The 14,611-nt window shown below is 50.0% G+C and overlaps 1 protein-coding gene across 1 annotated transcript in view; it reads right to left on the bottom strand.

Annotated features, from left to right (window-relative positions):
* The window catches only part of LOC144159370 (helicase ARIP4), a 47,392-nt gene that overhangs the window by 2,376 nt on the left and 30,405 nt on the right, over window positions 1-14,611 (bottom strand). The window contains exons 10-17 of the mRNA XM_077690806.1: window positions 14,380-14,607; window positions 12,820-12,985; window positions 12,402-12,573; window positions 11,376-12,310; window positions 8,159-8,316; window positions 7,261-7,445; window positions 3,535-3,717; window positions 264-322 (exon numbers count right to left, since the gene is read on the bottom strand). Of these exons, the coding sequence (XP_077546932.1) occupies window positions 264-322; window positions 3,535-3,717; window positions 7,261-7,445; window positions 8,159-8,316; window positions 11,376-12,310; window positions 12,402-12,573; window positions 12,820-12,985; window positions 14,380-14,607 (2,086 nt within the window). The remainder of the gene's footprint in view (window positions 1-263; window positions 323-3,534; window positions 3,718-7,260; window positions 7,446-8,158; window positions 8,317-11,375; window positions 12,311-12,401; window positions 12,574-12,819; window positions 12,986-14,379; window positions 14,608-14,611) is intronic.

Raw genomic sequence — 14,611 nt, 5'->3', positions numbered from 1 at the left:
TTGAGGCAGTTTTAAACTGTAGTGTTGTTTTGGGAGTTTTTTCTTGTTTGGATGAGTTTTTCTAGGCATGAAAGTGCCAGAAGTCGCGTCATTTGCTCGCAACACCACTGGTCATAGTGCTCGTGTTAGTTATCATCAGCACATTACCTATTCCAAGGCTAGATGCTAAGAGCTGCTTTAAAAAAATGTGAGCAATTGGAGTGCGGCCAGAAATACAGATATGCACAGTCTTAGATAAGTGCTGCCCGAATTTTTCCACTTACCCCGAATGACTGCTTGCTCCCTGCAATGGATGCTAGACCGCCGCTGCTTGTAGACTCACCTGAAGCGAGAGAATGCACTTTCATGTCGTTCAAACTGTACAACTTGGGAACGGCACGTCATCTTCACTCGGTTAGAAAGTAATAATAATAATAAAAAAACATGGCACAATCTGCTTCTTCTTGTGAAGCAAAGCGTGTTTGTTTGAACACCACAGACAGGAACAAACGAACTCGGTGTGAATAGAGGGGCACTTGTTGCCAGTTGCTGCAGCTGACTGGCCGGACTGACAGTTTCCAGGACAACTAGTTGCTGGGCCACTTTTGGCACTATGCTGAGTGTTGAGGTCAGTGCTGTGAAACGACATGATGAACTGCAACATTCAGGACCGCTGCAAGTAAAAAAAAAAAAATGCAAATTTGTTGCTGCGAAACCACCGAAAATTGAGGTGGAGCTGTTCCTGAAAGGCCGTTGAGAGCCTGCAATGGGAACAACAATACTCAGGTTGAGTAAGTAGGGAAATAAGGAAGCTCCCGGACAAACAAGGGGGTGTTAGCTACCGTATTTTCACGCATATAACCCGCCCCTGCGTATAATCCGCACCCCCACTTTTAGCCAGCTGGTAAAGAAATTTTTTTTTTTTTTCGGGTATTGCACGCACATTTGATGCAGGAAAAGCTGCACCAAGGCTACTGCTCAAGGCAACACATCATATACCGTATTTACTCGCGTAATGAACCCTCCCCCAACTTTTCTCGTTGAGAATTTACTTTTTTGTCACTTTGAATAAAAATGCAGCAGAAATATGTTTTTATTTCAGCATGGTTGCTGATGCTGTAGGCGATCGCAGTAACTTGATATCGCCCTCCAGTACGTGCAGAAATGCTACAAATGCATTCCGAGAAAAAGAAATCTCAAGTGCAGCTGGAGATGTGAGCGCGAATGCCGTGGCTTACAATTTAAAAATTGCGCGCTTGCGGTGCACCACTTGTCGAATGCAAAACAAACCTTGCGCCATAAAAACGTTGCGGCGTGCGAACAAAGCACTAAACGTACTCCGCACTCCTCTTCTCTTGCCGTTACACGACTTTGCTATTATGCTCAGTGGTTTTATTCAGCTGTGTTCCAACCTTTTTTTGTGCTCCTGGTGCGCCGCGTTTTAAACTACGGTGATGGAGCATGCGTTGCACATGGAAATGGCGCAGCTGTGTGGCACTTCAGTGCTGACCGAGTGCGTGTAGGCTACGGGCGAAAAAGAGAAATTTTCAGGCGGTGAACAGGGGTTGCCGTGTGTTTCGTGGGCCCAAAGAAGGGAAGTTTGCCGGTGTCGGAAAACAGATTTTGGAGTGCCTTGACAGCACGGAAGACGGTGCTGACAACAAAGTGTGGCCGCAAGCGACTTCAGTGAGGATGGAAGCTCCATTGCGAAGGGGGATGAGACGATGGCGAGTTGCGAATAAAATATAAATTCAATTAAATAATTACATATGTGTTTTTTTACGAAAATGGTAAGGCTCTGACAGCACTTCTCTAAGCAACTTTATTGTATGAAATTTCGACTTCGCATAATGAACCCTCCCCCCAAATTAATGCTGAATTTCCTGGGAAAAAAGTGGGTTCATTACGCGAGTAAATACAGTACTGCATGAACAGAAAAAGCAATTGAGGAAGTAGAATACACTTACTGCAAGGCAAAAGTCACAATTCACTCAGTGTCACTGCTCTCGCCAGAGCTATCACCTTATTTGTAGTCCTCACTGTTGTACACAAGGTATTCCTTGTCGTATGTTTTGTGCAATCGCTGCCATGGAAGGCTTAGTCAGTGGTGCTGCGTAGGAGCTTCACGGTACAACACGCATTGCCGTGAAGCTGCACTAAAGAAAAAATCCCGCAAATTATCCACACTGCGACTTTGCCACTAAATTTTTCGCAGTTTTGGAGCGGGTTATACGCGCAAAAATATGATAACTAGAGTCTGACTGCGGGCATTTGGTGAGCAAGTGAGTGCCACATGTAGTTTTCCTGTGGCGAGCTACAGGGTAACTTGCGGCCCTTGTGTTAGTAATTTGCACTGCAGACGACAGTGTCCCTCGTCTCTGGTGGGATCTCTGTCCAAAAAGCTCGCTATCACAAGCTGACATGCTACATGGCAGCCCGCAGTCACCTGCACATCATTCTGGAATGGGCCCTCGGGCACCAGGGAATTGTAGGAAACGAAACCCTTACATGTGGAAACTGGAACCAGAACGACCCCCAACCCTGGCTCCAGCACTACAGCCCCAAAAGAAGAGCACTGCTCACCGCAACCTTCCTCCTCCCACTTCTGATATTACATGCCGCAACGGTACTCACATCTGCCAGGTGCAGACTCTCCCTTCCTTGTGACCTCATTCTTCACTATATAATGACCCGAGATGGCACGCCCCACTGCCAGGTGTGTGGTGCCTATCCTGACGTTAGACATACTTACCGAATTTGTCCTCGCACCAGGTGATCACCCAACTTTCTTCATCCACACCTTTCACCACCCCACATTCCATACTCATGGGGAAAGCTGGGCCGCTCCTCCACCAAATCTTTGATCTTCTGTCCTCGCCTCACCCGGCACATCGCCCACATACAGGGCCCTTACTCCTGCAGAGGTTCCATCTCACCACATTCCCGGCCCACATGGGCCACTTCAAATAAAGTTCAGGGTTCAAGCCCTCAATATAGTTGCTACAAATGGAGCGACAAATGTGCAAATAAATAAGGAGCCACTCAGTACACATTTGAACCAGAACACAAACAGTTTGTAAGCACCTGAGATTAGTTTCTAGGGGAGCAGGAAGCTCACGATGGTAGTGCCTGCACAGCTATGTTCACTATGAACTACATATTTCTTGACTAGATATGTGGAAAAAAAAAAAAAAAAATGAACTTATGAGTTCTGAGGGAGGACTTTGTGGCGAGACAAAAAGAATACCAACTGCTTATTGTTAAAAATATAATAAAAAACACAGAAAAGTTTTTATGCTTTTACAAAAAGCAAATTTTCCACCAGCTTCAACTATACTTCGTTTGCACCCAATGTGTACAGATGTAGACAAATTTTCGTAAAGATGAGATAAAAAGCTATCAATAAAAAGCGTAGGGGAAAGTTGCATGCCCTGTGGGATACTGCACAAGCAGCAATTCTGATAGTGGAACAAACCGAGGCAGGCCATCAGTTTGGTTAGGGCACTGCATAAACAGACAAAAGATGCTCTTGGAAAACAGGGGGTGCTGACTGACCCATGGATTGTCCTACTCCTCCGGCCGTGGTCATCTCCCCTCCTGTCGGTAGACGCACGGCGATGATGCGGCCGTCCGGAATCCGGAGGTAGACCCCCTTGGGCGTCTTCATCACCAGGATCTCCGTGCCCGGCGGAATCTCCACAGGGGGATCCGATGAGTTGTTCAGCGGGATCGTCACTTCTGCACGCAGCAGTTTTCGGCAGGCACATTAGGCACTGCCACACTGCGGACCAATGCTGACAACGCACATATTGGTCAAGTGCACGTGTCAAGTCTGCATGGCGCACGAACTGCTAAGAGCCACTACTGATCATTCCAATCTTGGCTTGCCCGAGAAATAAACGCTGTGCTAGAGTACCATCCGACAGCACTATGAGCACTTCACTAAAGTGACGTCCACAGGCCTTTTTTCGCAAAATACCACACCTGGCACTGACGTAACCTCAGCCAATCTAACGTACATAAATCAAACCTTTAAGGGGGGACGTGGCTTTCAAAATCAACTTTTTTATTTCTGAGTGGATTTTGATGAAAATTGGCACAGCAACTGGAAATGCTTCTGTGATAACACCATAAACATTTCAAGATAATATTTTGATAACTTTTTTATTTATTAAATTTTCTTTCTGTTCCGCTTGTACCGAGCTTGAGCGACTTATAAAACACGATAGAAAACTTGTTCGAAGTGCTTTGCATTCCCAAATGAATGGGCGAGGTCGTGACAGTTTTAGAATTTTTTTTTTACAAAACAATATTTTTTAGTTTTCATTTTTTAGAGGTTAATGTGCAACAGGCATGTCGACTGTGAACGACTATTTGAATAAAAAAGTCACAAAAAACAAATCTGGAAAACCAAAAGTGTCACGACCTGAACTGTTCATCAAGGAATGTAATGCAAGAAACAGAATCAAAATAGACCCAGTGGTCACGAAGAAATCCCTGGTACAAGCGACATAGGTGGCAAAAAAAACTGTTTTGAGAAAACGGCTTCCGAAGTTGCAACATAGGTTTCACTTATCAAAAGTCGCCACGGTTGCAGCCTTTCATGTCCTTTTGAACATGGGGCTTCTGGAAGGCCTTGCCTTGAAATTGGAGTGCCTTTTACAGCCTTTCTCTTTCCAGGAAACATCATTTTCAGCTCCTCCGTGAAGAGTACATACCCCCTTTGCAAACCAAACGGAGGGGAAGATGGGTTTCAATGGGCTTTCAATGCAAAGTAGGTTAGCGGGTTGGCTGTATCGCAGTGGACAACCTCCTTTTGCAGTGTTGTCACCATGGCAACAAGTTAAGCATTTTTTTTACTTAAATTTGAACATTTTTGGCTTTTTTTATGCTTTATCTTACCTGGCACAGCGACTTAGTACTCATACGAGCAGGTGTTCATTGCCAAAAGTTTGCATACCACAAGGATGAAAATGAGCTACTTTGAAGCTTGGTAGAGTATTCTGCATAACTCCCAACTTCAATGCAAGAGCATATTTTTTTACTACTTTTGACATTCAAGGCATCCAATATTTCTCGCAGCACAGCCAGTATGCCCTAAGCAATGGTATCAATAATTTCCCTAAAAAAATCATTGTTAAATGCTGCCACAGTAACGTACATTTTTAACGCAGAGAGCATATTTTTATTCCTATATTACTAACTCAAACCTGTTTGCATGAAAATTACAAGTGCACAGGAATAAAAAACGTAGCGCAAGAAAGGCGATATGACTCGCGCGCATCGCAGCGCACGCTTACCGCGACATATCGTACTTTGATTATCCCTGATATGGCTTGTCAGGTCACTTTTAATATTAAATCTAACGTCGCAGGCATTAATTACAACTACTGGCATTCAATCGTAACCGGTTGCCCAGTCATGTGATGCTCCAATGCGCGTCGGCTATGCCGTGCGCGCCGCAGCGTTTGACGCGTCGACCGTTTCTTTCTCAAGGCTAGCGAGCCTACAGTCAAAACACAGCAATAACTAAGCGTGTAAACATCGCAAATCCGACTAAAAGTTCACTTCACGAACCGCTATCGCAAGCGCGCACACCGCGTCACCCTCCAAGGTCTGGCGACGGTAGAGTCACGCGCACCACGAAGCGTTCGATGACCTCCGCCTTTCGAGCCACACAACTTCCCGTAATCTGGCTCGTTATCTCTGGCATTCCCATCGCGATAACGTGCGTGTTGAATACCACAGATTGAACAGAAACTCGGCCGAGCGAAGCGGCGAAAATGAACTCCATCCGCTCGCTACGCAGCTCAGGCGGCCGCCATCTTGCGTTGCGCCCGCGACGCCCGCGACATCCAATCAGGAGACCGGAGGACCAATAGCGCTTCAGCATCTATTTCTAGTTTCGTTTGTGCGTCGTTTCTTTTCTGCCGTTTGTGCGTTTGTGAATGAACGAAGATACAAGAGACGAGCGGAACCGGAAAGACGATTGCTCGGCCGATCTAACCATATCAAAATGGCCGCGCCCGGTGGCACCGTTGCGGAGATAGAGCGCTCCGAAAATTGCCGTTTTTTCGCCCTTTTGCGCTGATAGTTCGTCACCGCGCCTGACAAAAGTATTTTTTTATGCCACTTTGCGACGCTTTTCAGCGTAAAAACTTTGCAGGCGCACAGAATAGGAAACATAGAAGCCGAATATGTGGGTTTCAAAAAAACGATGATTTGGTCATTTTTCCGAAGTTGAAAGCCGCGTCCCCCCTTAAAGGAGTACTGACATGAAATTTCAAAGCTGAGATAACCATGTAAAAAAACTTCCTTTGTATATGGAGATATCTTTCAGCAAGTTTAAACAGTAACCATCCGGCATAACATATTTTAAATCCATTTTAATCTTCACGCGCACAAGGAAGCTCAGAACAAGTACCCTTTCGCAATTGGCATCACCATGACGCCATCTGCCCCTCCTGGCCCCAAACTGCCGAAGTCAGGGCTCCCGTGACATGGCCAATGCGCTGGCTGCGATTGGTGCGCGCTGCTCCGCCGCCTCGTGTATCACGTTCCTGTATTGGAACTGACATCATGCTGCCCAGGTGCGTGGAGATCGTGGAGACCATGGCTGGTTCAAGTGCACATGCCTCCAAACCAGCAGTAGCGCGACAAGAATGGTGACATCACAAGCACCGTCCTGTCACGTTGGCTGGCATGGCGTTTGTTTAGTGGAAACCGAAACTGACACAAATAAACGAGACTGTAAATAATTATTTATGCCGCGATTGAATGTCTAATGTGCCATCCTATTATTAGTAGGGTGGTAGGCACGCATAACAGAAAAAAAAAAAAAAAGCTAACATGAAAATTTTGTCAGTACTCCTATAAACACTGAAAACTATCCTAAGCCACAGACATTACGGCTGAAGCTAAAACAGAGAGAGACTGGAATCATGGTCCTTTGCACAACAAAACCAAGGCAGACGTTCTGACATTGGCTAGCCTAGCCTTAAAAATTCTAGTACCCCAAGCTGGAGCACCTTCTAGCAGCACTCTAGACAGTGCGATAAATAAAATCCTGTCTGCAACCACTAAAGCCTTGCTGTAAACAATCAACATCAACCATCATCATGATAATTGTCAGCCAGCTTACATCTAATGCAGGAGGAAGACACATCAGTCCAGCCTCAAACCACTCTTCTTCTAGTGTGTTCTTTGGGGCTGCCATCATTTTAGACAACCCCGCCCACAATGATAGTGAGACAGGAATCTCCAGCAGCACGCCACACTCACTGGCTGGCACGCGCATCCTCTGGACAGTCATGCCCTGCCGCAAGAGCGACTGCATGACGTTGGGCGTGCCCCAGACGGGCATGTCGCCGTTCTGCGATCCCGGCTGCATGGGCGAGGGCGTGCTCTGCGTCGGGCTCGGTCCCAGGAAGGTCACCGTGCCCTGCCGGTTCTGCCACGTCTGGTACCTGCGGTCACACACGCGGTACAAGAACAGCACGCTGAGGGTCACCGGAATGCATGGGGAATCGGCAGAGTATCACTTTGCCACCACAGTATCACATCAGCCACCAAGACCGAGACAAGCGTGCTTACGCCGCCTCCCTCCAACCTACCCAGGGCTTCTCCGTCTCAATGATACCACCCGGGTATTCCCAAGCTCAACCGCCAAAAACGTCACGTGGGCAACACAATGGTCTCTGGCCCTACGGGGAGAGCCCTGTAGCAACCGGCTTGCCACAGGTCCGCAGCACCGAAGACTAATATGACGACGAAAGTGGGAGCTCCTCACGTGGCACTAACCCACACACAAGCCTGGATGATGCCGGGTGCTCCTCACGAGGCGCACAGTCCCGTAATATTCTTTTGCTAAAGCCACTGCACGAAGGTAGTGCCGGACGCCTTGCGCTGGTTTTTCTTGTGTGTGAGTTTTTTTTTGCTAACACCAACGAACCAAGTTCAATCTTAATTAAACAGCTTTTTCAGCCCCTTCTTTCCCCGATTATCATGCCCAGCAAAGCCCGTTTCACTACAAGGATAGTTCCACCAATGAGAATCTCGACAAAGGTTCGTTCAGAACCAAGCGGTCGTTAGTGCGAAACAACAAAAGAGCAGCAGAGACCCCTGGCATCAGAGAGATATAGTGGCGGCAAGGGTGCGAGCAAGTGCAGGTGCGGCTCACCCGTTGGTGTAGGTGGTGTTGGCGTGCATGTAGGTGCGGCCGCCGTGCAGGGTGGCCCTCTTCTCCAGCTCGTAGCTCTGCTTGGCCAGCCGCTTCTCAAACTTGGTCAGCTTCAAATCCTTGCGGTCCAGCAGCAGGGACTCGTGCTCAAACGGCTCCTGCAACATGAGGTGACGTAATGCACTGGGTGAGACCACACCGCTGGAACTAGAGCCCTGCACGGGCCTGATTTTAAGGCCCGAGCCCAGCCCGAGCCCGCTTCGCGAAGCCCGAGCCCGAGCCGGGCCCGTAACACCTAGCCCGAGCCCGGTCCGGGCCCGAGCATTCATAAGTGAGTCTGGCCCGAGCCCGGCCCGGGCCCGCCATCTCAAGCCCAGGACGGCCCGGCCCGGTAATTTATTTTTTGGCCTAGGGAGGGCCTGCGCGGGGTGTGACCAGGCCCGGTCTTTGACGCTGAAGAAAGTTTATTTATTATATTCCGGGCGATCAGACGGAGCATCTAGTCTGTACAAGCACGTCATGACCTGAATGCAAAAAATAAGGGTTTAGAAGTGCACGTAGTTTAGATTTCACCGTCTGCAGTTCACGCCACATCGGCATAATAATAGCTCGTATTCTTAGACGAGAGACACCATCACCTTTGATTCCCAGACTCTTGGAAACTTCACGTGGTTGTCTCGGCCACAAGTTGGTATTGCTGAAATTTTTTGATACGCATTTGAATCAACGAGTATGTACGCGCGTTGAAATACTTCACCTGCAGTGGTTGTTAAGCGGTGGTGTTTCTCTGGCACGCGTGTTCGATTCCCGGCCATGGCAGCCGCATTTTGATTGGTGCGACATCTAAAACACACGTGTACATACATAGACATAGGTGCACAGCTCCGGGGTATCTGAATTAATTCCTTCCCCTATTTAGCATTACTTGTAATCGTATCTTTGGTATGTTATACACCAAAATATAAAATCTTGATGCAGTACAAGAAATGTCAATTAAATTGCAGTATAGTGACCATCAGACCTAGCAAAACACGTTTTTTAAAACAATGCGTACAACTAACAGCAAGAATCGCGCAAAAATAAACCAAGAATATTCATTTTGATGCTCTTTTCTACACTTCACGTCGGACCTATTAACGGCCGTGCCTATGAATTCAAGCCCGAGCCTGGCCCGGCCCCACGGTGTTGAGCCCGAGCCCGGCCCGGACCCACGGCGTCGAGCCCGAGCCCGGCCCGGGCCCACGGCGTCGAGCCCGAGCCCGACCCGGGCCCGCGGCATTGAGCCCGGGCCCGGCCCGGGCCCACCAAAAATCGACTTCGGGCGGCCCGGGCCCGTGCAGTGCTCTAGCTGGAACATCTGCTCAACCGTAACAGACAGACCAAGATGAAAATGAAAAATCATGCACCCCTCCTTCTAATGACGACGATACTTGAACTTCAAGCTGTCTAGTGAGCAGGGCTCTCCCCAGCAGTATCGAGAGGTGGCCATATTGAGAACGTGGGGCAGGGGGGGGGGGGGGGGGGGATTTAAGAATTTTAAATTTCCATCACAAAAATTGAACAACTCTGGTCAAATATCAAATATTGTGGTGAAGCAGTGCGGTGAAAAAGTAAGACAGTGATATCGACTCAAGATTTGCATGCAGCTGGCAATCTGAGACTTCAAAGCCACTTGCTCAGACTTCTTTTCACGAAACCAGGTGGAGGGAGGTGCGGCCCGTTGCCACTGGCGCTGCTTTCGCACAGTGGCCGTTCCTAGATCCTCACGCCCACATATCAGACGGGTGGGTCAGTGGGAGTGGTGGCTGGCCTACCAAAGTTGGCAGTGAAGCAGAGGAGTGGGTAGAATTTCCACTGCCGCCCACTATAAGGAGAACCCTGCTAGTGAGAGATTCCTTGGTTGTCGTCCGAATTTGAACTTTCACTCGCAGGTGGTTTGGACTTACTGACTCACTGAGCTTTGACTTTGACCGTTTGGAATTTGGTTTCACACAGAATAAGCTTTGTGTTACACGATCGTCGTCGTTAGACGGAGGTGCCTGGCTTTCCTGCCTAATTTTACATGGCTATGCACCCCTCTCCGAATCCAAATTGCTTCGACCGTGTCAAAATATTGCAACTGGATGGACGTCAGCTTCATAACTCGAGACCGAGGTTCGATTCAGGGCACAGGAAGCGTGTTTTCTTTCCCTTCACCCACGATCATCGTCATCGTCAGAGGAAGCTGGCTTTCCTGCAGTGTGTTGTGGTGCACACGGACACCATCAGCAAAACAAATAAAGCTTCGCTTTAAAGGAACCCTGCAACACTCTTTGAGCAGTGCACGTAAACCTGTGTGACACTTAGCTTATACTACCAGGAATACCTGAGCCAAAAATTACAGGTGCATGTGAAGCGGTGAGCGCGCAAATCACTGTGAAAGACGCGGAAAAACCAACCGCGCTCTCTTCAGTTTTCCGCATTACGTACCGGCATGGCCTAAACAATTTCCTGTGACGATCCGCCGTCGTCGGCGCTGTGTACGAACCTCTTCTATGCCTGAACCTGTATGCACAGTTTTGCCGTTTCTTTTGTGTTTTGAGTGCCGCGCAGTTTGAGTGATGAGCTCAATACTTCCCTTTCAACCAGACAACTCAACAACAAACGTTTATTGCTTCAAAGACACCCTGCCAGCCCGAGAACGCGCTTGCGAGCAGGCAGCCGTGCCTGCTTTTTTGTGGCACCAGACCGGAAATAGACCCCTCCACGTTGCGGCAAAAAGGAGCAAACTTCCCAGCCTATGATATATCGAAGGCCGCGGAAGAGAACACTGCGAGTCGCCTGCCTCTTCGGGAGAGAGCACGCAGCTTTTGTCTCATTTTCAGCGGTCGAGTTGACAGGGAACGATTATGCGAGATTTCTCATCGCGCGTAGTTCCGGTGTTAGTGAACGGATTTTCATAATTCTTGCGGGAGGAGATTGGACAATAGACTTTACCCCAAAAGTGCTGCAGGGCCCTTTAAAACCCCGGATTGATTGATCGTGAGGTTTAACGCGCCGACGCAACACGAAGCACGCCGTAGTGGAGGGCTCTGGATTAGTTTTGACCACCTGGGGACCTTTAATACACGCCGAAATCTCGCACACACGGGCGTTTTTGCTTTTCACCTGCTTCAAAACCCCTCCACCGCACGACAGAGGTAAGTGAGCTTCAGGGGGAAGAAGAGTAAGTGCTTGCCTTGGTGAGGCACTGCGAGTACTCCATGGTGAGCGTGCGCAGCACCGAGTCGGAGAACCCGCCGGCGACGGCCGAGAGGTCCTGCACAGGAGGGTCGTCCTCGTTGTCCTGCACCAGGGTGCTGACGTCCTTCCAGGTCAGGTTGGCCTCCGGGTTCATCTCGTCCACCACGCGGTCCGACATGCCCTGCTTGTTGACCTGCCGGTCGTAGATGCGCTTCTCCAGGCAGTTGTCGCACACCAGCCGGTAGATGTGGCACGGCTTGGCCTGGCCGTAGCGGTAGATGCGGCACACGGCCTGCGCGTCGTGGCAGGGGTTCCACGAGGCGTCCAGCACCACGATGCGGTTGGCGCCCGTCAGGTTGATGCCCAGGCAGCCCGCCCGCGTCGACAGCAGGAACAGGCTCACGCTGGGGTTGGCGTTGTACTCGTTGATCAGCTTCTCGCGCTCCTGCGCCGACGTGCTGCCGTCCAGCCGGAAGTAGCTGCGGCCCCGCGCCCACTTCTCCCCCTGCGGCAGCAGCCCCCCCGGGCGCAGGGGCACCTCGCGGCGGGTCAGGAAGCGCTCCACCAGGTCCAGGGTGGACAGGGACTGGCTGAACACCAGCAGCTTGTCGCCGACGCCCAGCGTCTGCTCCACGATGGTCATGAGCACCAGGAACTTGTGGCTGTTCTCCAGCTGGTCCGGCACGTACTGCTCCATCAGCGGGTAGGCCCACTCGTAGCTGATGGTGTTCTCGGAGGACTTCTCCCGGAAGGGCAGCGCCAGGCCCGGCTCCTGGACGTACTTGGGCTTGCCGCCGTGCAGGGCTCCGCCCAGGGCCACCCCGGAAGAGTCGCCGTAGGCAGAGTACGGCGAGTCCTGCGGCTGGCCCAGGGGGTCCAGGCAGAGGCCGTCCGGACCACTGTTCTCCCCAACTACGGAGTCCAGGTGGCCTGCCAACAGAGGTTCAGATGAGATACAGTGCCCTCTGTGCGGTAGGACTTGCAGAGCTGCTGCCACCAGGGTGGCTCTTTCCCCACTCACCTGCTGAGCTGGTGTGGTGGTGGTGGTGATGGTGGTGGTGTGCGTTGTGCTTCTTGGCGTGCGACGTGGTCTCCTTGGGCCCCAGCAGGTCGATGTCCAAGTCGATGTCCAGGCCCACCTCACTCTTCTTGTCTTGGACCAGGTTGAACAGGATGTCCGGGTGGTTCCACACCTGCCAGTGCGAGGGGAAAGCAACACATTTGCAACTTTCTTAGAAGGCCGATGTCAAAATGAAAACTAGTGAGGCATGGCACTGACGCAACTTCAGTGAGAAAGCGCAATGGTATTCTACAGCAGTCAGTACGCTATGACCAAACTAAGCTGTGGCCACTTTTTGTACTTGAAAACGCTATCACTGGTTTTTCGCACAATGGGGCATATAATAAGGCCCCAAGCAGCAACTGTGACAAAACCCCACCTTGCAGCAGACGGCGAAAAACTTGAGGGGGTTGGTGACCCTGTAGTTGTGGAGAAACTCCTTGACAAACTCGCGGTACAGCGTCCGTTGAATGGGCGTCATCCGGATGAGCAGCACGTGCTCTTCCTTCTTGGGCAGGGCATCACGGAGAACCGCATGGCCCCGCCTGAATGCAGAAGTGGAAGACAGGTAGTGTCAGACACGAGGGACATTGGCAGAACCCCCGCCTTTTTCCAGAAGTCTTTGAGGGTGCTCAAAAAGAGCACTCAATGATTCTAGCCTTTCTGGAATTTAGGGGGAAACGCGGGGACTAGACTGTGATACACAACTGAACGATCCTTTTTAAAAAGTCACAATTCTGCATTGCAAGTTTAATGTGCCACTATTTTCAAATTCTAAAACTGTCATGAAATGCCTTCAAACCGTCGTCTCCCTTCCATATTCCAGTCACCTCATTTATCATCGCTCGCTCACAAATGCATGAAGGGTAGAAAAGAAAGACGGTGAAACGATGCAACTGAAAGATTCTACAATGTGATTGGCTCTCAGATGGCACGCGCTGAAACAGCCTTCCTGATTGAGTGTTGCTGTGGCAGTGAAAGAAAGCATCATTGCCATGGTATAATAGTGGCTACTCCGTAGATCATGCTTACACTGTGTTTGGCCAAATTCCCCGTACTCACTTTAACTACTATGGTGCCCAACACTAACTTTATCGCAGCGAGAATGCTTGAGCTCATGTGCCAGACTGCACGAAACTGCGCGGCTTCAAAAATTGCACACGACTTCCCCATAGTTCATCCAAGAGTGTAACATGCAATGCATGCATCTGTAATCCCCACTCATAAAAGACCTTTTAGACTCATTGCGATCTTATAAACACCGACTTATTTCTGTGCTGATACTGCTTATCATCGTCGCGACATGGTGGGACATCACCCGCTGGGGCAACCGGTTTAGACTGAACCTACAAAATAATACTCAATACTATAAGGCGATATTTAACGCTCTCGTTTCATGGGCGCTGCTATACGAAGTGGCGACTTTTGTCCGCAAGCGTTGTGTGACGTCCCCACAAGTGGATACCCGAAGATGCTTACTGGCCGCCCCCACAGGCTGGCCCTCGCTATGGTTGTGCTCCCTGCATGATGACATGGTAATGTGAGTGTGAGTGTGGTCTTGAAAAGTGCTGCATAAGCAATTTCCTGGACTGCACTGAGGATGACTTGCTGCGTGGGCAACAGCCAGCGAGAAGCACCCGTCCAACAACATTTGAGACAACCCTAACAAGTAATCTCAGATGAAACAAGTTATGCCTCAATAAAATGATGTTGTGTGCCGAATTTTACATTTTTTGGCTACAAGGTAAGGAGATCGGACTTGTATTCCAGTAAAACCCATTTAGGCGCTAGATACCAACTGCGCACAATACCCCTGTCTTCTACACAAGCTAAAAACCACAGCCCCCCGGAAGACTGACACTCCCACTCAACCCCGCAAGAACCAGCAACGAACTCTGCCGAGCAAAGGACAATGCGACCGCAGCTGTTCCATCTTTACCTCTGGACGAACCCCTGGAGCAGGCTGTGGAGGACGTGTGCCCGGAAGCGCATGAGCTGCCGGTCCTTGGGCGTGCTGTCGAGGCACTGTCCGTTCTGGATGGGCCGCTCGAACATGTTGCAGAACTCGGAGCGGGTGCCCAGGTACGAGGGCCGCACAAAGTCCACCATGCACCAGTACTCGAGCAGGTTGTTCTGCAGCGGGTAGCCCGTCAGCACGATGCGCCGCCTGC

This window comes from Haemaphysalis longicornis, unplaced genomic scaffold (genome assembly GCF_048455015.1).
Source record: "Haemaphysalis longicornis isolate Haplotype H1 unplaced genomic scaffold, Haemaphysalis longicornis Haplotype H1 scaffold_10, whole genome shotgun sequence".
Classification (NCBI taxonomy): domain Eukaryota; kingdom Metazoa; phylum Arthropoda; class Arachnida; order Ixodida; family Ixodidae; genus Haemaphysalis; species Haemaphysalis longicornis.
Note: the sequence above shows the minus strand (reverse complement) of the source record. Positions and strands in the feature narration are given on the sequence as shown.